Source organism: Coniophora puteana (assembly GCF_000271625.1).
Source record: "Coniophora puteana RWD-64-598 SS2 unplaced genomic scaffold CONPUscaffold_3, whole genome shotgun sequence".
In the NCBI taxonomy this organism is placed as follows: Eukaryota; Fungi; Basidiomycota; class Agaricomycetes; order Boletales; family Coniophoraceae; genus Coniophora; species Coniophora puteana.
This window is the reverse complement of record NW_006913055.1, coordinates 1,124,848-1,148,820: the sequence shown is the minus strand read 5'-3', so window position 1 is coordinate 1,148,820 and position 23,973 is coordinate 1,124,848. Positions and strand designations below refer to the sequence as shown.

General features: G+C 51.1%; 7 protein-coding genes across 7 annotated transcripts; 3 read left to right on the top strand and 4 right to left on the bottom strand.

The window, feature by feature from the left end:
* The first annotated feature begins 145 nt into the window (after nt 1-145).
* Nucleotides 146-2,159, top strand: CONPUDRAFT_119329 (MFS multidrug-resistance DHA1 sub-family). The gene is made up of 7 exons (XM_007767579.1): nt 146-316; nt 375-440; nt 504-664; nt 720-854; nt 905-1,064; nt 1,121-1,658; nt 1,711-2,159. The coding sequence occupies exons 1-7, from the start codon at nt 155-157 to the stop codon at nt 1,953-1,955; spliced, it is 1,467 nt and encodes a 488-aa protein (XP_007765769.1). The 5' UTR covers nt 146-154; the 3' UTR covers nt 1,956-2,159.
* A 45-nt stretch (nt 2,160-2,204) lies between these two features.
* Nucleotides 2,205-4,079, top strand: CONPUDRAFT_163169 (uncharacterized protein). The gene is made up of 3 exons (XM_007767578.1): nt 2,205-3,153; nt 3,210-3,678; nt 3,733-4,079. Exons 1-3 carry the CDS (start codon nt 2,313-2,315, stop codon nt 3,836-3,838), a joined length of 1,416 nt encoding a protein of 471 aa, XP_007765768.1. The 5' UTR covers nt 2,205-2,312; the 3' UTR covers nt 3,839-4,079.
* A 423-nt stretch (nt 4,080-4,502) lies between these two features.
* CONPUDRAFT_50628 (uncharacterized protein) lies at nt 4,503-5,656 on the bottom strand (the record flags this gene model as incomplete). The annotated part of the gene is made up of 5 exons (XM_007767116.1): nt 4,503-4,912; nt 4,966-5,042; nt 5,093-5,158; nt 5,213-5,319; nt 5,381-5,656. 5 exons carry the CDS (start codon nt 5,654-5,656, stop codon nt 4,503-4,505), a joined length of 936 nt encoding a protein of 311 aa, XP_007765306.1.
* Nucleotides 5,657-6,856: 1,200 nt separating this feature from the next.
* CONPUDRAFT_99518 (DUF1630-domain-containing protein) lies at nt 6,857-9,181 on the bottom strand. The gene is made up of 8 exons (XM_007767577.1): nt 8,705-9,181; nt 8,453-8,651; nt 8,277-8,407; nt 8,082-8,226; nt 7,856-8,032; nt 7,635-7,807; nt 7,448-7,575; nt 6,857-7,392 (listed from the first exon to the last, which is right to left on the bottom strand). The coding sequence occupies exons 1-8, from the start codon at nt 8,755-8,757 to the stop codon at nt 7,079-7,081; spliced, it is 1,320 nt and encodes a 439-aa protein (XP_007765767.1). The 5' UTR covers nt 8,758-9,181; the 3' UTR covers nt 6,857-7,078.
* A 231-nt stretch (nt 9,182-9,412) lies between these two features.
* On the bottom strand, nt 9,413-11,825 carry CONPUDRAFT_88290 (alpha beta-hydrolase; the record flags this gene model as incomplete). Its single annotated transcript, XM_007767576.1, has 16 exons — nt 9,413-9,477; nt 9,533-9,610; nt 9,675-9,794; nt 9,845-10,190; nt 10,240-10,398; nt 10,451-10,574; nt 10,622-10,716; nt 10,775-10,792; nt 10,852-10,965; nt 11,019-11,046; nt 11,101-11,152; nt 11,211-11,242; nt 11,303-11,322; nt 11,372-11,431; nt 11,493-11,674; nt 11,699-11,825. The coding sequence occupies 16 exons, from the start codon at nt 11,823-11,825 to the stop codon at nt 9,413-9,415; spliced, it is 1,620 nt and encodes a 539-aa protein (XP_007765766.1).
* Nucleotides 11,826-16,734: 4,909 nt separating this feature from the next.
* Nucleotides 16,735-19,813, top strand: CONPUDRAFT_51492 (rab guanyl-nucleotide exchange factor; the record flags this gene model as incomplete). The annotated part of the gene is made up of 13 exons (XM_007767168.1): nt 16,735-16,813; nt 16,864-16,944; nt 16,998-17,434; nt 17,488-17,911; nt 17,965-18,296; nt 18,353-18,423; nt 18,474-18,615; nt 18,665-18,860; nt 18,912-19,004; nt 19,060-19,162; nt 19,214-19,558; nt 19,635-19,691; nt 19,744-19,813. The coding sequence occupies 13 exons, from the start codon at nt 16,735-16,737 to the stop codon at nt 19,811-19,813; spliced, it is 2,430 nt and encodes an 809-aa protein (XP_007765358.1).
* A 224-nt stretch (nt 19,814-20,037) lies between these two features.
* CONPUDRAFT_163164 (uncharacterized protein) lies at nt 20,038-23,551 on the bottom strand. Its single transcript, XM_007767575.1, has 8 exons — nt 23,376-23,551; nt 23,063-23,316; nt 22,962-23,002; nt 22,768-22,899; nt 22,101-22,708; nt 20,869-22,018; nt 20,721-20,792; nt 20,038-20,636 (listed from the first exon to the last, which is right to left on the bottom strand). The coding sequence occupies exons 1-8, from the start codon at nt 23,534-23,536 to the stop codon at nt 20,253-20,255; spliced, it is 2,802 nt and encodes a 933-aa protein (XP_007765765.1). The 5' UTR covers nt 23,537-23,551; the 3' UTR covers nt 20,038-20,252.
* Between the last annotated feature and the right edge of the window lie 422 nt (nt 23,552-23,973).

Below are 23,973 nucleotides of genomic sequence, written 5' to 3'. Positions count from 1 at the left end.
AGCGCGTTACTAGACCAAATTGCTGACAGAAGGAGTAACTCAGACGTAACAAGTGATCATTAATCATTCTGAGCAGCTCGGTCGAGTCACCCATGCCACCCTCCCGGCCGAGCGGCCCTCCGACCGCATTTACCTCTCTTTCTTACGAACCGTCATGTCCTCTCAGCGAGCCGTGGATGAGGAAACACCCCTGCTGCAGCACGAGCAGCGGCCCAAGGCCAGGACACCACTGCCTTGGCGACAGTTTTCCATCATCTTGTTCCTTCAGCTCGCTGAGCCGCTCACGTCTCAGGTCATCTCGCCATTTGCGCCGCAGGTGAGAAGCAATTCTTGCAATTTTCACCCGCGTTGCAATGCTGATCGACGTTTTCTAGCTCATTCGTGACATTGGCATCACGCATGGCGACGAATCCAAAGTCGGACATTATGTCGGGTTAATGGTACGTGCTTTCTCCACAGGCAGAACATCCGTGTTAGTTTACTAAACAATAATATCTTCATAGCATTCACTTTTCTTTGCAACCCAAGCCTTGACGGTCCTTCATTGGAGTCGTGTCTCAGATCATATTGGACGCAAGCCAGTCATCCTGACGGGACTCTTCGGGCTTTCAATCTCTATGTATTGTTTCGGTCTCTCCAAGACCTTCGTTGGTCTTGTCATGAGGTACGCCGTTCTATCTTTGTTCGTGAGTTTTCAAGATTTTGACGACCGATGGTAGTCGCGCTTTGAACGGTGCATTGAACGGCAACATTGGTGTCATCAAAAGTATGATGGTTGAGATCACGGATGAGACGAGTTTGCCGCAGGCATACGCTTACATGCCTATCGCTTGGTCGACTGGAGGCACTCTTGGGTAGGCACTTCTTGTTTGTTTTCTTGGCGTCGTTGCTAATTTTGCATTAGGCCCCTCATAGGAGGAGCGCTATCAAGGCCGGCAGATCGTTTCCCCAATACTTTCGGTGCATGGGAGTTCTTCAAGGAATATCCCTACTTTCTGGCTTGTGCTGTTCCGGCGACCTTCTCTGCGCTTGCATGGGTTGTGACGTTCTTGTTCCTCAAAGAGGTACTTCAAACAAAAATACAGACTATTACTTTCATGGTCTAACACGTGTTACACAGACTGTCCCAACTCAGTGGTCTCTTTCTCGCCTTTTCAGACGCAAGGAAGAAGATGTCGCGACGGCAGTGCCTTCACCTACTGAATCATCGGAGACTCTGGCGGCCCCAGAGACTGCGCCCAAAGGCGACGAGAACAAGCCTCTGCCCCTCCGCAAGCTGCTCATCCCGCGTGTCATAGTCGCGGCAGGCAACTATGCCGCATTGTCGTTAGTTGACATCGCATTTCGTGCTATTCAACCGCTCTTCTTTGCGACTCCAATAGCGCTTGGTGGTCTGGGTTTGGATCCTCCTAAGATCGGGACGATTCTTGCGGTGTACGGTATCATCAACGGCCTTACCCAAATTTTCTTCTTTGCGGATCTAAATGACCGATTGGGTACCAAAAACCTCTATACCATCTCGATTGCCAGTGGCGTGCCATTAATGCTCACCTTCCCAATCATCAATGCTATGGTTAAGGCTGATGGCATTACCACAAGTGTGTGGGCAATGATCGGCGTGCAAATCATGCTATCTGTCACCTTAAACCTTGCATATGGTGAGTTCATTCTATCATATATGGCATCGCTTTGTCCTAAGGGCTACCATAGCTTCTATCTTCATTTTCATTGCGGCCGCTTCGCCAAACAGGGCGTCGCTTGGCGCTACTAACGGCATGGCACAAATGGTCGTCTCGATTATGCGCGCCATCGGACCCGCTTCTTCGACTTCGACTTTCTCGTTCTCAATCCGGGAACATCAAGACGGTTGGATTGCATACTGCCTCCTTATGGTTCTGGTTGTCATAGCCCTCGTTGGAACCACCTTCCTTCCTCGTCGACTTTGGAAGAACTGATTCTTGCCACTTGCACAATATCACGACCCCTCATGACCAGTTTTGTATCCTTCCCTTTGTTTGCTACTCTGGGACAAAAACGTGTACAGTGCCCCATGCGCGCGCGCTCTTGTGTTACTTGCCTGCTTGTTGTTACATAGAAATCACAATACATAGACTGCTGTATCGTGTTTAGGGGGTTTCCTAATCTAGACTGTAGCTGACTAATCGGAGCTGAACACAGCAGCGAGGGCCGAGCGTCAGCGTCAGCAAGTGCATAGACCGTCCTCCTCTCTCCTTTTATTCTTTCCATCTCTCAGCTCCCTCTCTTCTTCAACCACCTGCTCAGCGCTCCTCATTTTTGCGCTTGAACTCGAAATGTCTGGCTTTGCCGCTCTTATGGCGCTGAGCGCCTCTCAGACCCAGGAGGCCGAAAGCGCTGTACAGCGAGCCCTCAAGGAACGCCAACGCAATGAGGAAGACAAGCGCAAACGACAGGAGGAGGTAGAGCGGAAAAGATTAGAAGAAGAGAAGAAGTTGCGCATGAAGAGGTTCGAGGACGAGAAGAGGGCAAAGGAGGCGCAGGCTAGGCGAGAGGCGGAGCGGGCGAAACGAGAGGAAGAAAAGGAGAAGCGGGAAGAGCAACAGCGACATGCTATGCTCCATGGCGCCGTGAAGGCTAAACCAACCAAGTGGCCTTCCTCCAGTGGTGGCATGCGGGAGGAGGTCCGCAGGCGGCGCATGCCATCCGACGAAGAGGAGGAGTCACCCGGGATGATGCTGACCCGCGAGGAGAAGAGGCAACGCAAGCTTGACATGGATATGCGGCGGACGTACAACGGCAAGCGCTCGTCTAGTCACTCAGGTTACACCCGAGCTGGCGGGCGGCGGCTCCCTGGTGGGGCCATCGATGCCACAACGCCATCTCAGGCCACGTCAGGAGACTCATCGCAGTCCATCAAGGCTCGGCTCACGGCCCTGCCCAACACATTGACGAAGCTCAATGTCGTTAAACGTGACGTGCGGACTATCGACGAGATCCTGCAGGACCGGGCGAAAGCCCGAGAGAACGCCGTACTAGATGGCGATAATGCCAAGGAGTTCAATGATTGGTTTGGCAAGGCTAAAAAGAAGGAAGCCACACAGTCCTCGCAGTCTTCTGCTGCAGCGCCCTCGGCCCCCACCTCCAGCCGGAGCTCGCCCATGTCTCCACCCCCAAGTACGTCCACTTGCACCAGACACGAGTCAGTAGTTCATGACCATGTGTTCAAACAGAGACCTCTCATTTATCGGCCGCGGCGAAGGCAGTCAGCGTTCCGAAGCCTGTTGCCTCAATGGCAAAGAGCACGAGCAACTCGCAGCCAAAGTCTTCGCTCTCCTTCAGTAAAGACAAGCAGATGCCCAAGGTTTCTGTGGGAACCTCTCGCGCTGACACACAAGCGTCCAAATATCCATCGTCTTCTAAGCGTTCGGAGCCCACCCGCAAGGTTATTCCGTCGAAGTCGCGGGCATCATCATCTAGCCGTTCAGTGCCGGCAAAGAAACGCGCCCGCTCGCCCTCACGCTCGGAGTCGCCGCCACCGAAACGCAAGGCTGCCACGTCGTCCGGTGATGATGACTACCGCTCCGAAATTTGGAAATTATTTGGCAAGGATCGTGGCACCTACATGAATCAAAATGTATACAGCGACGACGAGGACATGGAAGCGGATGCTCTGGCTATGGAGAAGGAAGAATTACGCAGGTTGGTCTCTTCTGTTGTTTGTTCGCTGCAGCTGGAGCTTAACATTCTCTCCAGTGCGCGCCTTGCGAAGAAGGAAGACCTGGCAGCTCTTGAGGAGGAGAAGCGGCACGAGGAGGAGAAACGTCGGAGGAAGCGAGAGCGAGAACGCCGTGGACTCTAGATGGTAATTGTACTTGGATCGGTTTATCCATACCACTTATTCGTCATAACTCCTGCTGTAAGCTGTGTTTTGCGGACTGTATGTAAAGGGCAGAACGCCTCTAGCCGTTCAACCATTAATATTAATGCGATAGAGAATTTGTAGGTTTACATAGAGTTAGCTTTTTAGCACAATCATTGCATCCATACCATATCAATTATTTTTGTTATATCGCATGCTACCAACATAACACCCAATTGCAATACCAACACTGTTCTTTAAATTTTGTCGAGTCTCGTTGTCTGGTGTGGTCTCATCGATCAAGCATTGTACAAGAAGCCGCTAAAGCACAACTATAATTAAGGATATATATCGTCCAAGATGAAAGGATCACGCCAGCGCAATATTCGCGGATGGAGCGACCAAGACGCGACTGAAATGCACTGTGTCTAGTCTTGCAGAATATATCGTCGATCATATATCCCTCACTCAGCCCGCAAACGTTTCCTAGGCCCGTCGGGCGGTAACTGACCATTCCCACCACCCTGATTCCCTTGCATGAACGCAGGGTTGAGATGTCCTTGCATGCCGTAGCCACCACGACCGGTGCCGCCGTTAGCTTGCATACCCATCCCTATGAATTTACAGCGACATTGTAAGAATAATGGCGTCCATGTGCAAACCGCTAGAAATTCATACCCATGCTCCCCATCATCCCGCCGCCTCGGTTGTTCACCATGCCCCCTCGGGGACCTTGAGGTACCATGCCGCCCCTACCTCCTCCACCCATGAATCCGTTCATGCCACCAAAGCCGCCCATACCGCTCATATTGCCCATGCCACCCATGCCCATACCCATACCGATGCCCATGTTACCCATGTTCATACCTCCGCCCATTGGGTTCATGCCGATACCGCCCATGCCAATGTTGCCCATCGCGTTCGGCACGCCTCCACGAGCCATGCCGTTGTTAGCGTTTCCCCCGCCACGTCCGCCGCCGGAGTAGTTGCCACGGAAGTTGCCACGGCTCACCGCACCTCCTCCGGTAGCAACGTTTCCGCCTTGCTGGTTTCTCATGTCTCGAGCGGGAGGCTCTGCAGATTAGTGAGAAAAGGATTATATTTCAATGGTATGTGCCTCTGCTCACCTTTGGGCAGGGTTCGAAATGGGTTTCCATTCGCTGAACTGGTCAAGGTGACTGTTGCACGCCGGTTGTGGAAATCGCTGATAACAAGTTCATTAACCTAGCCGAACTGTTACATAAAATAACTTACTTGTTCTCGAACCAATTTTTGACGGTGTTGGCGTTGTCAAAGCTACCACATTCCACGTATGCAACTCTAACAACCGATAATGTGAACATTCAAGGACCTCCAAATCCGTTGGTAACGTACCCCTTACTCTTCCCGTTCACTTTGTGTTCGGAGAATGTTATATCTCTGTGGTCAATGGATACTCCGACATTTTGAGCAATCTGCCGCAAGTCCTCGTCCGTTGTCCACTGAAGGGTCACGACGTAAGTTTTCATATGATCAAGATTACGGAAAACAGGAACCGCGAACCCATTGGAGTTCTCCGATATAGATGGCGTCATTGTTCGCCATGCTCAGGTCTCCGCCGCTGATTCCGGGGGACGCCACATAGCTTATTCCTCCAGATACAGTGCCATTGGTGTTGGTCATGGCATTGCTGGGGTTGTTCGTCTGGACCTGCGGAGACAGTCTTGGTACCTGGGCCATACTCTGAGGAGCATCATGTTCCTCCTCGTCTTCACGTGGCCGTTTGTCACCAGTGACAGGCTCGACATCAGTGGTGATTGTCTCAACATTTTCTTCCATATATGCATGATCATCGGGTAACTTTGGGAACGCGCATAAAGTCACGTCAGGGGTTCTCCGAATGCAAGACTAGGTGCGCACCTGGTCTACTTCGTGCGTATTGAAGCCGTCATCTTCACCGTAGATATCAAGATCGTCCTCAGGCATGATGCACTCGCAGACTCAAGGGGAGAGAGATGGAAGAGCAGAAACTTTTTGCACTGCAAAGTAAGATGACAGGAGGTATGAGTACCGACAACATAAGACATGCAGCATGTGGATAGCCAGGGACAGGGACAGAATGGGGACAAGTGAGGGTTTACAAGTAGACACTCGTACACGCATTCCGCCACCAAGGACATTAGCGAGACGAACAGAACAGAGGACACCTTACATGGTATGGATACAATGAGAGTGCGGACCCTGTGAGGGCCTAATTACAGATGCGAACGTGCACGTAAGAACTAGAGGGAGAGCAGTGAGCGATTTGTTGAGGAGAGAAACGTCTTGAGGAAGAAGGGAGAGCGATTTGCGAGCGAGATGTGGAAGAGATGCAGGTCAAAAGCGAACAAGGTGGAGAGGCGAATGAACGCAACCCCGATTTGTCATCACTTCTATAGGACACCACTGTTTGTTCCTGTGTACTCAGTGAGCAGCCACCGACAGCCATCCAATTCAAGAATTTAAAGCGCTTTTCCTAGCAAGCACCGAGATGACCAGCATTCTACTCTAATCTGCCAATCAATCTGTAATCTTTGCTTGAAGCACTCTCAAGCCAGGTTCAGGACGTTTGCGAAACAGGGGGCTGCACGCGGTCAGTCCCGAAGACGCGACTCGATAATTTCGCTTGCGCAACGCGTCGGCAGCCATTGGTCGCGGACTGTAGACCGGTCCTGAAATATTAAATGAATTTCGTTAACAGCTGCTTTCACCTCGCGGTACACCAACCAGCATGAACACATCCCAGGCACATCCTGACTCACCGGTGTCTACCGGAAGTCGACCTCAAGATTGTATTACCTGCAAAGTTATTGGCTCTGCTGCATTCGGCATCACAGGCATTTACGCGTTGCGCATGTCAAGAGCAAGTGCTCCTGGGAGTGTCGGCGGAAAGAGGATGATGGCGGTTGTGGGTACCTGTGTGTAATCGATTTTCAAATCACAGTCCCTTTGATACTCATATTCTTCAAAGGTTTCCTTGCAGGAAGTGCTCTGAGATGGACATTTTAGACACTCCGAGCTTTATCGCAAATACAACGCTAATCCCCATTCATGTGTTACTACTTGCTCATGAACTGAATGCCTCAACGCGAACTCTTGGTTCCACATCTGTCAACGAACGCTCTCGGCGTCTTGGAATGTCTCAACGACTCTGGCAGACTCCCTCAGCATCTCTTTATGAGTGAGCTCCAAGGCTAGTTGCTATGGTCCTTCATGTAGTGTTCAGGGGCCTTTGAGCACCCCTACCACCGTTTTCTCCTGCTGTGCAAGCCACATTCCGAATGCTGGAGTCTTCAACCATCGTTCGTAGAACTCCTTCTCTTTTCGCGAAGATCTGAACGGGATAGCGGATCCGTACTTCTTCAACGACGCGAAGAAATGAGTGTTGTTGAATGGCTTGATGCGTTCACTGCCACTCTGTCTCTCGGCAGGGGAAGGAATGAGCGTACTGAAGTATCGATTCAAGGGAGCCAGCATAGCGATAGTCCGGGAGGAGAAGTGTCTGCGAAGCTTGACAGAACTTGAAGCGATAAGCTCTGCAAAGAGCGTCAGTATCGACGAAGCAAAGAGGGCTACTTATGCAGACATTACCTTGATCATTAGAAGAGCATGCGTCTTCAAGCTCTTTCAAAAAGGGCCTATCCTTCGACGTATAACGTTTATGGATTTTAGTGGCCCAGCCAGGAGGTGGCACAGTCGCCTTCCCTTCGACCTTTACACTGAAGTTGGATGTCAGTCCCTACGCAATCCGGGCGTTGGTTTAGTCGCAGTGACCTACTTGGAGCTTCTTCCCAAGCTGAGTACATGCGGCCAATGTCGACATGATTTCTCAAAGAATGGGTTGGTAACACCCAGAACGAGCCCAGTTCGGGGAGGGAGCTTATTGATGAAATTTGTATGGTCCTTATCTTGCATCGTGAAATAGGGTCGGAAGTCTATCGCTAACGGTATCTGTTCTTGCATAAGTAGCCAACAGAAGAAAGGCTCCAATTTGCTTACTGGACGTAGTAGATCACGGAGCCACCACACGGCTTGGCTCGTTTCCATGGGCGACTTGCCGAATATCAGAACTGGCTCACAGAATATCAGGCACTCCCAGATTGACCAGAGGTGCGTGAGCGATGCCTGAAATAGTAGGATTGGAGGTGGGCGGGGAGGTGCTATGCTTGCCGTTATCTAAAGTAAATCATGAGTTCCGTTCGAGAGAACTTCCGCGAGGACGTACATGTGTAGAAGTCGAGTCATAGTAGGCGCCAAGCTGCATCTTCGCTTCAGAAAGCTGGGGATCGTCTGCTGTTCGAGGCAATTCTGCATGAATCACATCTCCGACGAATCCGAGCTCGCACATGGCTCCTGGAAGAGGTTTACACCTTCTTTGCGGTATACGTTAATTAATTCATGTATTCAACTGAGCGCAAACCATTGGGCAATGTTATGGAGGGCAGACTCGAGTATGCCAGTGCCATGTTTGTCGTAAAGTAATCCAAATCTCCTGATGATCTCGGTGAATAGCGCGGGGTATTGTAGCTGAGTTAGCAAGACAATGGAGCGCTGAAAAAAGTTACTACGTTGCGTGAACGATGGGCCCTGTCATACCTGTGAATACCCTCTCTTTGACGAAGTATCTCTGCGCTGGCAGAAATGAGCATACCCGTACAGGAAACCGTCCAAGGCCTCAGGTCTCTGAGCACTCAAGGCAGATAATTCTGTGCGCGATCCGTGGTCACGTATGCGAAATGAATGGAATTGACTGCCCTCATCCGAACGAAGAGAATCAGGAAAAGAGGAGAATGCGCTGCCGACAATTCAAGTTTAAGAGAACATCAGATAGCAAGGGCATCAACTTACATGTTTTCCTTCTCAGTCGTAGACAACCAGAGAGGGGGATGCACACTTCGCATTACAGGGCCGGTATCCAGGTCAAAATCAACTGACACCTCAACTGTAACTGTGCTTCATACAAATCATACAGAGGTGCGCACCTAGAGCGAAACCTAGAATCCACCGCCGCAAGCTGGTGACCTGTTCCGGCTCAAGATTGGCGACTCCCGACTGGGATTCAGATCCATCGTTTTCAGGACCTTCCGTCAGATAAACATCGTCTGGAACTGAGCGCGAGTTATACAGCTGTCCAACGGTCCTCGCTGGTGTCAGGTCCGCTTGCTCAGGCTTGAGGTAAGTAGATGCTCGCCACGGAGGGTTACCAGTGGATGATTCCGACTTCGTGGCAAACGAAGCCAGGGATGTATTCGGAGAGGTGTAAGGCGAGGGCACTAGACCAATGTCCTGCTCTTCAGGTTCAGATCGCAGGCTGCCAGGCTCGTGGACCATGGCATCGCAGTCGAAAGGGTGTGCAGGTTGACGGTCGAAGCGGGGTATGCTAACACGTGATCGTACCCGATCTCAGATCTCTGTCAAGCAACTTGCTCGCTCAATGTTCGTTCAATGTTCGTAGTTGACTGCATGCGATTGTACGTATGGTCGGTTTTACGGAACATAGCAGATAAACCATAGCATATAAAATTGGGCCTTCGAGAAATGATTGAACTCGCAGTCTTATTTCTCAAAAGCATTCAGGAGCGCAGGTGTGCTCAGATATTCAGTTCTATTCAGGCTAAAATCTGTTCCTCAAGTAAGAAGCCAGTCACGCTCCACAGAAGTGCAAACCATGCTCACCGTCTGGAATAAGTGTAACATTATCACGCATGAGTTGCATGACCTGGGGCGCGGATGGATCATACTTCGGCCAATCATCTGAGGAGAATATCAACCAAATGATCAAACGACACTAAAATAAATGGCGGAACGCCGCGCTTACCGGCTGGCGAGAGATCATTGACGAAGCTAATCCAGTAGCTTAGCATCTGATTGGCGAAGGTGTTCTCGACTGGGTTGGGGACAGGCCCAAATAGTAACGACAGCTCCGAAGCATGGTACACTAGCAGGAGAGTTCAGGGTGGCAATTGAAGTTAAATGAACCATACGCACCTCCAAGGTCAATGGGGTTTCCTGGAATGTACTCCGTAAAGTAGTATGAATACATAGGCAGCCGACTTGCAGTGTGCTCGAATAGATAGCGCCGCGGAGCGAGGAACATACTGTCCGTGTACCAGGCTTCAGATCTATCAAATAGCATGTCCCCGGTGTGGTAGAGTCCTCCATACGAAGTGTCGTTCACCGGGAAGTACTGATCAATTCCTTGCATGACTGAGGTAGTGAGAGTTGAATTGTCAATGACTAGATGTTCAATGAAACTATCGAACGCGGCAGTTTGTTCCGAACTGGGTAGGCTGAGGTTGAAGACCGACTGGCTGAAAAGCGTGCCTTCGTTCAGCTGCGCAGGGTTCAATCCAGTGTTCAATTTGCCAGAAATGGACACGTACATTAGTCCCTCCAAGGTAGGGTAAATTTGGGAAGTTTCCACTCAAGATGCGTTCCGAAGGACGTTCAGGCATGAAGCTGCCTGCGGGTCCAATGCTTGGTTGCCATAACTGTTGGTTGAGCGTGTTGTCAATCATCGCATTGCTGATATTGGCAAGTACCTGAGAAAGGTCATATCAGCGGGATATTAATTATATAACTCGGACAAAATACTTCGTAGGGGAGTTTCTGCAGACAAGCCACCGAGGTAGGCCCAGCTGTGCAGTTCGTAGCTTCGAGAAGGCGGTAGTATGGTTCTCCCGGCTTGTCGTATTGATAGGCATACGGCGCATTTTTCCTATGCAAAGTCAGCATAGGCAATGTAAACTTTTGCGGCATACGAACATAGGACCAGTAGAAGAGTCTGCAATTACAGCACGGAAGGGAGCAGGAGTTGGGGTAAACAATAGTTGTGCTTCCACTGCGCCAGCACCCGCGGACTTCACATTCATAACCTAAATTTAGCAGAGTCTTCCACTGAAAGATTTGCGAGTATACCTGGCCCCATATTGTCACCTATGATTACGATACCGTTATTTCGGTTAGAAACAAAACGTTTATTTTCGAGTCCGTACCTTGGAAGGATCACCACCAAAGCTAGCTATATTTTCCTGGACAAACTCCAAGGCGGCATGTATATCCCAAAAGCCCGCATTGAGGTCTTCTGGAGGGATATCACTGCTTGCCAACTAACGGCGGCCACCGTTAGCATCGTCTCAGGCTTATCAAGAAGTTTGCTCACAAAGCCAAAGGTGTTAACCCGATAGTTCCTATGGAACACGTGAGCAATCTGAGTTCACCTGGGAGGCACTGTGATTTCTTACACGGATACGAAAATTAGAGGTTTGCCCATGGAGACACTTTGACTAATGATGCCTAAAAATTATGTGTTGAACAGGTATGAAATGCCACTATGGTGGTGTAATGCACTTACGTGTGGGGTTGTAACTGGGATCAGAAGCGGCTCTGTGATGAATGTCAATCAGTAGCTACAATGTTATAATACGGTGGAGTCCTGCTGCTGACCCTATCATGTATGCACCGCCCTGCGACGATGTTAGCCCTTTATATGAGACAAGCTAGAAAATAGCTTACATAGTGCCATACTAAAACCGGTAGCTTCGCGTCCAAGGAGGTACCATTCGGTCTCCACACCTTGTACGAGGTCACGATCAGGGATGAAGTATAGCATTACATCTTCGTGAAGCAGCCTTACATTAAGGTTTAAACAGTTTTCGCTAATGTTTGCGCCTATGCTGGACGTTGCTGGCTGTGGGCAGGCGTCGCCGAATGAATACGCGTACTGGACTCCAGTAGAGGCGTTCGTGATTGGCACAGGTGCTTTAAACCGAAGGGAGCCCTCCGGAGATTGTGCATAAGGTATGCCAAGCCACGAGTCTGTTCCATTGACGCCAGATTGACCTCTGAATACCCCAGTCTTGAGCGTCACGTCCACTGAGCCAGAGGAAGCTACCGTTGGCGTGCTGAAGACACCGAGGAAGCTGCGGGCAGCTAGCAAGCAGATAAAAAGTTGCGAAGAGAGCACCATTTAAGGTTGAGAGAAAGAAGAGATGCCGCTAGGTGTCGAGCCTGACCGACCGATCCATTGATATAGACCACTTTTATAAGGCTTTGGAGTCTCATATCGCGTGAACGATCTGTGAGAGTCGACAGGAGGTGACGTTCTTGAGACCACATGCATTTCCGAGAATACGGAGGCTATACGTCTGTTTGCTCGATCATGAGAAAGTGGGAAGAGGGAAAAACATCCCGCGTTTGTTTCTCATTGCTAAATCATTGGCTGAATGAAAACGAAGTCAATATCCGAGATGGAGCTCCGAGGGAACGAAGGTGGAAGACCCGTCACGGACCCTATCGGCGGGCATTGCCGAGCCGCATTAGGCCGCCTTGCTATCCCCGTGCCACTGGGGTCCAGATCCAATATCCAGACTTTGCTAACGTCTCTTCTGACCCACGCGCGCGACCAGTCTCTCTTCTCACTAATTCAAGAATTCAATCTCAGGTTCAAGCCATGGCTGGAGCCAACTATATGGGTGGAAGAAGGTTCGTTAATTCAGAAACACTCCTTCGCATCAGATCCCATGACGTGGTTTGCCAACGTTAGAAATGCGGCAAAAGCCCGCTCACGAGACGTTACGGGCCGCATCCAAAAACAACACTTCAGTCGACAGAGACTTGGTTCACTCTTACAGAAAGTTCAGAGCGAGACACGTGCTTCCTCCCGACCGAATCTAGGATCGGTTTTGTCTGATTTCAGTTTGCTTCAAGCTCGCCGGGACGCACATGCAGAAGAAACTACGAGAACTGGGCCAAGGGTTGTTCATGAAGAGCCTGCACGTTTCCATTTATCCTCAAGCCCGAATTCTAGCCCGCGAAGATCTTCACGGCTCCTAGGAGTTCTTGATACGACAGAGCGTAGGTGACCAGTGTTGCGATATCTACCTCGGTCAACCTATTTTTGTTAGCGCTCTCCATGCGGGCGGAGATACGTCGTATGCTAGCAATCCCCGACTTCGCTGGACTGCAGGATGTCTCAACAACTCGGCGTTCTCGAAAACGTTTCACGACTCTTCGGGCGAAAGACCGACCTGGAGACCGGATATCTGGTTCCACGTCCAGTTTCTTTGAGGTATAACCGCGAATGCTTGAGATTTTGACGTTTGAACTACCTTTGATGTCGGTTCAAGCCCAACCCTCTAACTTTGTCATACTCACCGAACATCGCTCCGGGAACCGCGACGCCGTCGTCCTCAAATAGAGACTTTAAGGCGCAAAACACCTCGCTGCTGGATCATGAAGCTGTTCGATTGTCCGGAGTTCTTGAACAGTCTTCCGAAAGTTGTTTCCCACCTTTTGAACACGTTCTATTGAGTTCACCAGTCTCTTTGCTCAATCTTGATACGTCACCTGCAAATCCTACCTTTAGTTGGCCGACACAGATTCTACCAGGTGATGCAATTCCACGAACTCCTCCGAGTTTTCGTCTGCCAGCAGATCACTCGACACAACTTTCTCCAGAAAGGCACTTAATCTACACCCGTTATTCTCCTCTAAGATCAAAGCTGTACTCTGGCCATGGACCTTCCGACGACTCAGATCTAGCATCGGAGGTTGGTTATATGCGCCAACCTCAAAGCCCGGCACCACAGGCAATCCCTATCGCTCATGGTGCGCCGTCAGCGGAGATTCTGCCGCTTGATCTTATAGAAGACGAGAATCCCTGGAACACTATTGACGACATTCTTGACCTGCCTTCGATCGAAATAGGCTCGGCTCAGCAGGCCTATTCGTTTGATCGGAAGGGGGTGGGGTATATACCTTCCGAATTCAAGGTAGATGCTAGCGGACGCCATTCTCAGGTTCTTTTGGGTCAACGAAATCCATACGACGTAGCGCCATGCTGCACTTGGGGGAACGGCTCTGTCCACTCTTCTCTGTTATACGGCGAGGAAAGGATGGATGAAACGACGAAAATCTCAAGTGCTGCGTCCAGCGCTCATAGCGTTCATGGAGAACCATCGAAGGAGACGAGCAATTTGACTTGGTTTATCCACCCTCCTCTCTTGCGTACTTGTCTGACGGAATTCGGCGGACAACCTGAGGAAGCACGACGTCATCTAGATAACAACCTCCCTAGCCTCGAGTTTGGAGAGAACCAGAACGGCGTGATGGAAGCGGCAGAGGCTCCGAGAAGTATATCATCGCCCGCTTTCCCTAATAGCCGCGAAACAGGGAGAAAGTACTCCTCAACGGCGACGCTGCGATCTGAGCTCCAGCCAGACACCACTGTTCAGCCGTCTTCCTCTTGTCACTCATCGAGCAAAGATCGCCTGTTGACGTCGATGACGCCGTTTGAAGGACCACGCCTTTTCTCCGACTCTGATGACGAAGATGAATGGTAACACGTTTTGGACTATGTAAATACAGTGTGTCCTCAGCACTTGAAACCCCCAACTCAGTCCAAACAGTTCACCATTTTGTAGTCGTAGTAAGTGTATAAAATTATGGCTGCTTTGGCATTAACAATGCCCGAGGATGAATCCCATCCAACGTGTACATTTACACGTGCAGTGTGACTGGCTGCTGGAGGGTTCAGATGAGAGATCTCAAGATGGTCACAAGCTATGGTCCGAGACGCGTCCTCGATATTAATAGGACGCGGTCACGTGCGATGACTTTACGCGAGTTAATGTGGCCAAACCGCGACAGTGGTGAAAGCTCACTCTTGCTTTCAATACCACTTCCGGAGTTGCTCAAGATCTCAGTTGCAAGTTATCTAACCTCAGGACATATTACCAAAGTGGATGAGCTCAACAAGCTGATTGGTGCCATCAGGACGCCGGAGGGTGGGAGCGGTGGGCTCGAGACCGACTCAGATAGAGACGTGCGTAACAGAAAGATTTATGGTGTGCACTCTTGCCCTTTCTTCTGAGATTGACGGGCTTGAGATGGTGATGTGAAAACGCTATAGATATAATTCGACAACGTGTTCTGCCTGAATCACCTCAACAATTCCCTCGCGTCGATCTGATAGCCTATACCCTACGGAATGTCCTCCGGCCGGTCTTCACCGCCAAACAAATACCCGACGTCCTTAACCTATTGCCTCACTTCGAGTTCTTGCGCAAGTCTGCGCTAGACAAGATTGAGACTGCGCTGACTTGGCAGGCTTACTACCTTACGGAACCTAGCATGGACGGAAGAGCGTTAAAGCCAGGAGAGGAGAAGCAACTCACAAGCTTCAGAGAGCAAAGCCATAAGCACCGGGAGACGTACTTGGTCCTGGTTCGCAATCTCATCTCTCTGGTACGTGAACTTATTGGTAACAGTGTTTATGAAGGTGTCTTGACTCCTCACAGCATGTTTATCATCTATTTATAGGAACCGACTCGGCTCTTCTGCCAAAGCAGCTAGCCATTTATTTCTCGATATTCGCGCAGCGAGGCAGTGAGGATTTGACAGTCTCCAAGTTCAATCATGACCTATCCGAGGACGAGCGCAGGGGATTTCATGAACTCTGTGAGGAATGCAAAGCCTGGGTTACGGAAGCGTTTGAAGAGGAAAGAACTCGATTTCAAAGGTTGTCAGAGCAGGGGTAGCTACTTTCTTTGCTCCATCTAAAAAACATCTCATTAGCATGTGCGATAATATAGGTTAAATGAAGAGGAAATCGACGACACTTTTCAAGCCGACTTCCAGAATACACATCCGCCTCCGGTCGATATTTTGGATTTGAGGTTGGGGATTGAGGCATATATTAAGACTACAGAGGAGACAGTTGCCCGGCTTGTCAGATACTTCCCACATTGAATGGACAGTTGGGTCTTCGTTGGTCCGTCGCTACGTTGATGCAAAGTGCCCATTATCGCTGTTGTGATAGAGTATTCTCTGTTCTTGAAGCTCACGATGTACCCGAACCCCTATTTGCGTTACATATGTGACCTGACGTAAGTAGCGAGCTGGGCGCGTCGTACACGGGACTCGAACGTGTTGGTGCAGCCTCGAGTCCTACCCTCATACCTCAGCTTGAAGGCGGGGCAAGACGACATCATGGCACCATTTGAGCCTCCCATCCTCATTTGCTCCGGGATCAAAGAGCGAGCCGAGTCACTGTTGATCCAAGGTAAACCAGACTCCGTTCTCCAGGTCCAAAGTTAGCTTCATCACAAACGCTACGTTAGGCGACAGGTTGTATGCTGGGACCGCCGTTGGAAATGTCCACGTATACTCTGCAGAAGCTGGACCTGGTAAGCATATACTGTCTTTACATATCAAAGATGCGCCTTGACGAACAGTCGCTCGTCGCAAGAAGGGGCAACTCTTGTGGAGAGCAGGAGAGGATTGTCGAGGCGCGCTATTGAACAACTGGGCTATATCAAGGACATAAACTCGCTCGTCATCCTAACAGGTACGCTACGATTTCCATCAACCTCGATGTGTCTGACGTGAACCGGGCCTCTCAGATAAGATGCCTACTTTGTATCCTCTCCCGAGCTTCGCACCTCCGACACCACTCATCAAAGCCAAGACAGCGTTCTCATTTGGCATTCACACTTCCATTCACCACGATCAACCCACTACTCCCTCTGGGGAATCGCCGTTTGATAAGGGAATGCCAATCCCCACCATTGTTACGCAGCTTCTGGTTGGATGCCAGCGGAAAGTTGTCTTATATTCTTGGAAGGATGGTGAACCCCAAGAGACTAAGGTTAGCATCTTGACGTCCTTTCTTCTCCGCGAGGGCTGAGTCATCGCAGGAATCGCCTCTTCCCCACTCTCCACGAGCTATCGCCTTTCTTGACCACGACAATGTAGTCTTCGCATACCCAAACAATGATTACGCCGTCTTTTCGATTAATAAACTCACCACTCTTGAGGTCACCACACCCATGCCAGCCGCCCCAACAATGGGTGCGCTTTCGGGGTTCACTGGATACATGACGTTGGGTCTCGGAGCTAAGGCCAAGCCTGGACTTGTCAGACTTAGCGACGGGGAGGCACTGATTGTCAAGGACAGTGAGTATTATGTCATCCCTGCAGCATTCATTGCACATTGACTCATGTAGACCAGGGTTTCATGATCGGCGCCGATGGCAGGCCTCTAAGGGAACACACTCTGCACTGGCCAAGCCCACCTGAAGAATTAGGTATCGTCATTGTGCTCTTCCGTTCTTGATAGGTTATTCTGACTTCAGCATAGCGTATGTGAAGCCGTATATTTTGTCAGCGTTAGCACCTGGAACCGTGCCAGCCCCTTCAGATGAGAAGAATACAGCTGCTACTGGCACTCAGAACACTATGATACAATCTCCGGTGGTCCAAATATCGTCTTATCTTACTGCCTCAAACGTCCAGACCCTTCCTTTTCCGCCGCAACTAACGCCAGCACCCACAGGCCCAGCCAGCGCCACCTACACAATACGGCTCTTAACGCCCTCAACTCTGTCCAGCAAGCCCTCAATATATCTCGTTGCTACTCCAACAGACCGTACCGCTGCCAATTCCGAGGGTAGCTCAATATGGCAGCTACGCATGCGCTCATGGATGGACCAGATCGACGAGTTGGTTACCAGTGGCCTCTACGCTGAAGCACTATCGCTTCTCCATACCCTAGATGTGTCAATATTACCCGATAGGGTACGGCCCTCCTAATCATGCACTGTTGACGCGACCTCACCATTGATCAACAGGACCAACGTCAAACCAAGATTCGGGCGCTGTACGCTGTCTCGCAGTTTCGCGCAGGGAAGTATGACGATGCCATCAACACGTTCCTGGAGCTGGACCTAAACCCAGCGAAAGTAGTTGCTCTCTATCCAGAGAGCGTTGCTGGCAGACTATCAGTGCCCCAAGATGAATGGATACCCCTCTTTGGAGGTCCTTCAAACCCCAAACCTGCGGAGAACGATGACGCCAAATCTACGAATTCGACAGATACAGGGAACGCAAATGGCGGGAAAGAGAAGTCGTTAACAGCTGCATTGGAAAGATCACCTTCTCCGACTGGATCGCTGCGCGCAAAATCGAAGTCGACCTTTGCTTCATTGCTACCGTCTATGGCAAAAGACGATGATACCGCGTCTATAAGTGGGAGAAGACCGAAGAAACCAATCGGTAAGGACTGAAACTAGCTCTGTTCGAGTTACTTTGGCTCATAAAATGGCCAGATGAATTCAGTCGTTCTGTGGATGCATTATGGCGGTACTTGACCGACCGCCGGCCAAAAGTAGCACCCGCTCTTGAAGCCGTCAATATCACCTCTGCCCAGTCACATAGCCTGCCCTTCCTTTCAGAGACGTCCGTAGACGACTTGTTTGCCATTCCTAATGTCCCCCTCTCGTCCCTTACCCCTGAGCAGCTCATCCGTTTTGCTCAAATTGTTGACACTGCACTGTTCAAATCGTACCTACAAACACGCCCGTCCATGCTTGGACCTCTTTGCCGAGTTCCGAACTGGTGTGAAGTGTCTGAGGTGGAAGAAGAACTGCGAGCCCGTGGGGTTGGTCGTCTTGCTACTTCTTGGCTGTTCGCTATAATGACTAATCGTTTTTCAAGAAATTTTCGGAGCTTATCGACCTGTATCATGGAAAGAAGATGCACTCCAAAGCTTTGTCACTATTGAAAGAGTCAGTGGTCTTCTCTTTCGAGTACCTGACACTTTATTGATTATTTCTAGTTTGAGCTCCAAGGAAGATGATCCCCGAGACAAGCTCAGCCCATCCATCGCATATCTTAGAAAGCTGGGTCCCGAGCATCAGGATCAGGTTTTCGAATGGTCACGCTGGATATTCGACGAAGATAAGGAACAAGCATTCGAGGTATAGACAGCCGTTGCCTCATCGGAGATATCGACTGATTTCCTGTCAGATTTTCACCTCGGATGACGTTGAGCTACCTTTTGAAGTAGTCACCGATTATCTCGAGAAAATTGACCCGAGGTTGGCCGCACGGTATATTGAATATGTCATTGACGAGAAGAGCGAGGAGGGATCGCATTTCCACAATCGGCTCGCAGAACTCTACTTGACCATCACGGTGGCTGCTCGGAAACGGAAAGATGAAGGTCAGTCCGAGCTAGGTTTCGTTGCCCGTTTTGCTGATCGCGGTTCTGAAGATACTCGGTTGACTTTCTACGAGAAACTGCTCACTTTCTTGGACAGCACTTTCTCCTATCAGCCGGACAGATTGTACGGGCACATTCCTGATGGTATGCCGTTCCTGCATAACGCCGTCTCCAAATTCTCATCTTGCTTTCGTTCTAGATCTGTATGAGGCACGGGCAATTCTACTTGGGCGCATGGGCCGCCATGGGCATGCGCTCGAGCTCTACGTTTACAGATTGCGGGACTACCCCAAAGCCGAAGAGTAAGCGATATTGTACCAAAAAATATAGCAGGTTACTCATCGTTTGTCAAGCTATTGTAAGCGCATATATGCGGCGGGCCCTGAAACGGCGAACATATTCCTTACCTTGTTACGAATATACCTTCGTCCGACGGTCAAGACGTCGGCGGATCTACTGAAGCCCGCTCTGGACCTGATTAGCCGCCACAGTCCGCGATTAGACTCGGTCGAAACGCTGCAGCTCCTTCCTCCTCTGGTCACAGCCAAGGATGTCCGTCCCTATCTGTTCGACGCGCTCCGTGCACCTATATTTGATACCCATGTCGTGCGAGACATCCACAAGGCCCACGCCGAGAGCGTTGCCCAGAAGTTGATGTTGTTGGAATCGCGGCGCGTGAGGATCACCGACAGTCGGATGTAAGTCAAGCTGATTGGGCCGCGACCCGCAGCCTACTTTTCGTGCCTGCTTGCTGATATATTGCTCTATACGCAGATGTCCCCACTGCCACAAACGCATTGGTAACAGTGTTATTGCGGTGCATGCCCCTAGGTACGTCCTGGCCACTCTAAGCTCAGTCTTGGTTACTGAGCAACACGGACAGGGGCGAGGTGACGCATTATCAGTGTCGCGAAGCATTCTCGCGAAAACTGACGGACTCGCTGCGGAGATAGCTACGTGCCTAAAGCTGATTAACGCCTCCTTCATCTCTTGTAATACCATCAACCATAACCCTTTTCGCCTCAGGCGCAGCGCTTTCATATCCGTAATAATACATCTGATTTTTCTGCCATGATGCGCGCTTGATAGCTTGAACATGGGAAAATGGACAAACATCCGGAAATCGATCGAATGACATGAAACCGAAACAAGAATTTGATTGATTCTACAATGGCTACGGGTACACGTGAGGGTGGTAATGCAAAATGCAGTTCTATGCAATACGACAAGGGATAGGCTAAACGATACACTCTACTTATGTACATAGATATACAATAATATACGAACAAACGATCGAAAGCCCAAGCACAACAGACAGCAGAACAGCAGCAGCAACAACAACAACAACAGCTAAAAGTTCAACAACAAAAACAGGCACAACAATTTTATCAATCAAACAATGGTCCGGTTTTTCACCTCGCGGAGGGTCTCTTTCAGGACGGTCAGCCAGACATTGGCGCGCGAAATCTCGCTCTCGGCGTTGGCCGCGGCCGCGTTGAGCTTGCGCCGTAACAGGTGACGGAGCGCGCGGACGTCCTCTGCCTCGTTTTGGGAAGCTGGCAACGAGACGACGGACGAGGCCGCCGACGCGAGCGGAGAGCACAGCGTGCTCGAGGGCGACGACGATGCAGGGCTGCTGCTCCCGCTGTTGCTGCCGGTGTAGTCGGGGAACTGCGGCGAATCAATCATGTCGGTGGAGAACGCGAAGATGTCGTTGAGCACCACGCCGTTCTGGACGTTTTCGGCCCGGCGACGTTCGACCTCGGCTCCTTGCGCCTGCACGAGGGAAAAAAAGCAAGCACAGCCCGGTGTATCAGTCTCACGCGATCAAGGGTTAATGAAATCAGCGTCGCGACGGACCTTGAGAGTGCGGTTTATGATTCGCTCGGCGCGGGACGCAGAGTTGGAAACGATAAGGATAAGGTTGTCCACCTAGCAGAGAGGCAGGATCAGGAATCAAGGCTCCAAGGGGGGCATACGCAATTCATCAAGCTTAATTCAAGCGTACCTTTCGCAGGCAGTCGTCGATACGGCTGAGATCGCGCCCGACGGCAGCCAGAACGGGGCCCAGTCCCGGGTTCTCGCCGCTCTCTGCAATAGTTGGGGACCGCGGCTCGCGGATGTCTAGAGTAATAGGTATTGCCGGCTGCTTGACATCGGTACCGACGGCGCAGTCGTCGTCGAGGTCGTACACGATCTCAAGGCTGAATGGCTTGTTCGAGACGATCTTCTTTTTAAGCCATGTCTTGAGCTTGGACACGCCACTCTTCTCCGCCTTCTCGTAACGCGAACGACGATTTGAGAGTATGCCCTTTAGACGGGGCTCTTTTGGGAGGGCCTTGTCCACGTTCGGAGCGGCGTCGCGGGCGATCAGCTCCTTCTCGATCTCGATGAGGTTGGCGAGGTGGGTCTGGTAGGTCGAAGAGTCGGCGCTGAGAATGAAGGAGTCCAGCCACTCTGGCCATGGGACAACGCGGGCGCCTGTATGCTGGTCGGTGGTCTCGATGGCAGCTTGGCGGAAGATCTCAGTGGCGACGGAGGCTTCTTGGTACGACGGCTCCTCCAAGTAGTCCACGAACGATCCGTCCTTGACGTCGACCTCGCTACCTACGGCCGTGATTTGTGAGTCTTCTGAGCCACGATGCAGGCGCTTGCGTGCCATGAGCGAGACCAAGCCGCTGCGGTTGAGGTCCTCGAGCTGGTCAATGTCGTGCGACGTCTTCTCCCAGAGCTGATCGACCTCGTTGAGGTTCTGACGCAGCTCGCGCACGCTCTGGGTCGCCTCATCACCTTGACGGCGGTACGCAGCAATGAGGTCCTTGCCGACTCTGCCGACGTCTTCAAGCGCGCGCTGAAGAACGTCGAGGCCGGTTCCGTGGGCATATGGAATTTCGGCGGTAACGTAATCAATATCATTCAACACGCGATTGGAGGCTTCAAGGACGTCGATCTCCTTGTAAGGACGGTAAATGGACTGCGGCGTTTGACGACCGGATTGGCCAACCCAGCTTGCTAAAGACGAAAGTGTGCGAGTGCGCATGGCTGGCTGTGACGGACGAATGGTGCGGTCGGAGAGAGCGGACTGGGGCCGGACCAAGGCACTTTCGGTTTTAAAGTATGAGCGAAAGCATGGCTTGGCAACCTCGAACGGGGTGAGTCTAAAAATTATGGTCGATCAGTCATTGGGCCAGGCAAGCTCCCTGGACGTCAGGGATACAATTAGGGTTTAAATCCACTTACCCCCGCGAGTTGCGAGCACTTTGCACATGTCCGCCAGTGTCGCAGTCAAGAAAGGCAATCAAGACATCTGCACATTCGCCGTGCTCCGCGGCGATGTGGATGCAAGTTTCTTCGTTCGAATCCTGGGCCGACAAGGGTGCATCCAGGTCCCGAATAAGGTGTACAGCGAATTCGTACAAGGAAGGGGCCGATTCCGGATGATCTACAACTCGCGAGAATCGTGCGAGGCAATGCAAGGGTGTATACTGTTCTTTAAATGTGAAGAGACTGATGTCCGCGCCAGCGCGATACAGAGCGTCCAGAACTTCCACAGAGGGCTGATGCACGGATGCGCAATAGTGTACAGGACTCCATCCTTCGATGTCGCGATCGTTTACAAGAGGGTAGTGAGACAAAGACATGAAATCATCCAAGGCGTATGAGGGAAACAACAGTGAATAGAGAGTAGGGAGGTCCGAGACGAGCACAGCTTGTACAAGTGAATCTGTTATAGGTGAGTTTGCGTCTGATACAGAAGAGTTTTGATGCCAGGAGCCCAGCGAGGGAGGATACGAAAAGTAATCTTGAGGTACACCGGCGGGCTGGATTAGTTGCCTGCGGTTATTTGACTGCACCCCGGTATCAGTAAAGATAGCACTTGGGCGTCAAAAGATTTGAAAAGACAAACCTCGGTTTCTGACCACCGACGGTATCGGAGCGATTCTTCAAGCTGTGACAGGACGTGAGGATGAGACAGGGCGAACTGCACCGGTGACCGGTGGAACAGGTCCCGCGCGTCTGGACATGCACCATGTGCGAGCTAGAGCGGACACGTCAATATCAGAACAATCGTATTCAAAGACGAAACGCGCATATACCCACCAGAAGCTGGACCACCTCCACAGTCCCATCCCGGGCAGCATCTGTAACGCACCGTTAGATCCGTGCGTCTCATTGGACATACAGAAGCGATTAGAGCGTACACATGAGAGGAGTGGCGCCGTCAGCGTCTGAGCCATCCACTGAGACCAGGCCATTACTGTACTCGAGAAGCACGGCGACAGCTTCTGCGAGCTTCAGCCAGGCAGCCATGCCGAGGGGTGAAACACCTGCGATCGAGTCCTGCGGCGCATTGAGCGAATAGAGGGTGATGTCGGGGTGAGATACGATGTGCCGAATGGTGGCGAGGCGTTCCTCGGACATGAACGACGCGTCGGACGCGTCAACGGCATTCCACCTGACGTGCCGCATCGCGTCAGCTGAGACTTTACAACATGCACCCGAGCTATCACTGACCTGTCGGCGGTGAGGGCGCATGTGAGGGATGTCCGGCCCGAGGAGTCCACAACGTTGACGTCGGCGCCCGAGCGGAGGGCCTCGAGTAGTCCCGCCTTGCTGCCTTCGGAGGCGGAGTCGAGGAGGGACATGTTTTCGAAGGAATGATAGTACGAGCTCATGAGGCTCTTCGTCACGGCACGTCGTAGCGGATGTCTTTGAGAGCGATGCAAATGCAGATATGAGGGAGATTATACAGAGGAGAGCGGGGAAAGCGAGCCGGAAAAGCACGATGAGAGGCAGCGAGAAAAAAGCGGAAAGGCAGCAGGAATGCAATGCGATTATAAGGAAAGGAGAAAGAGAGTTTGGAGCTGAGAAGTCGATGACCGAAAGGATTTGGAAGGTATGAGGACAGACTCGTTCCGGTTCTGGTTCTAGTTCTGGGATGAGGTTAGAAGGGCCCGATGGAAGGCGAGAAGAAATAATATTTGTACACCATCTAGGACATTGGCGCCCTTTGCACACGAGGCAGTAAACAGACTGATCAGAAAAAGGAGACCATCTTACCGGCATGATGCACGAACAGAGGTCCGCCGCCGCTGTCCGCCGCTTAACCATC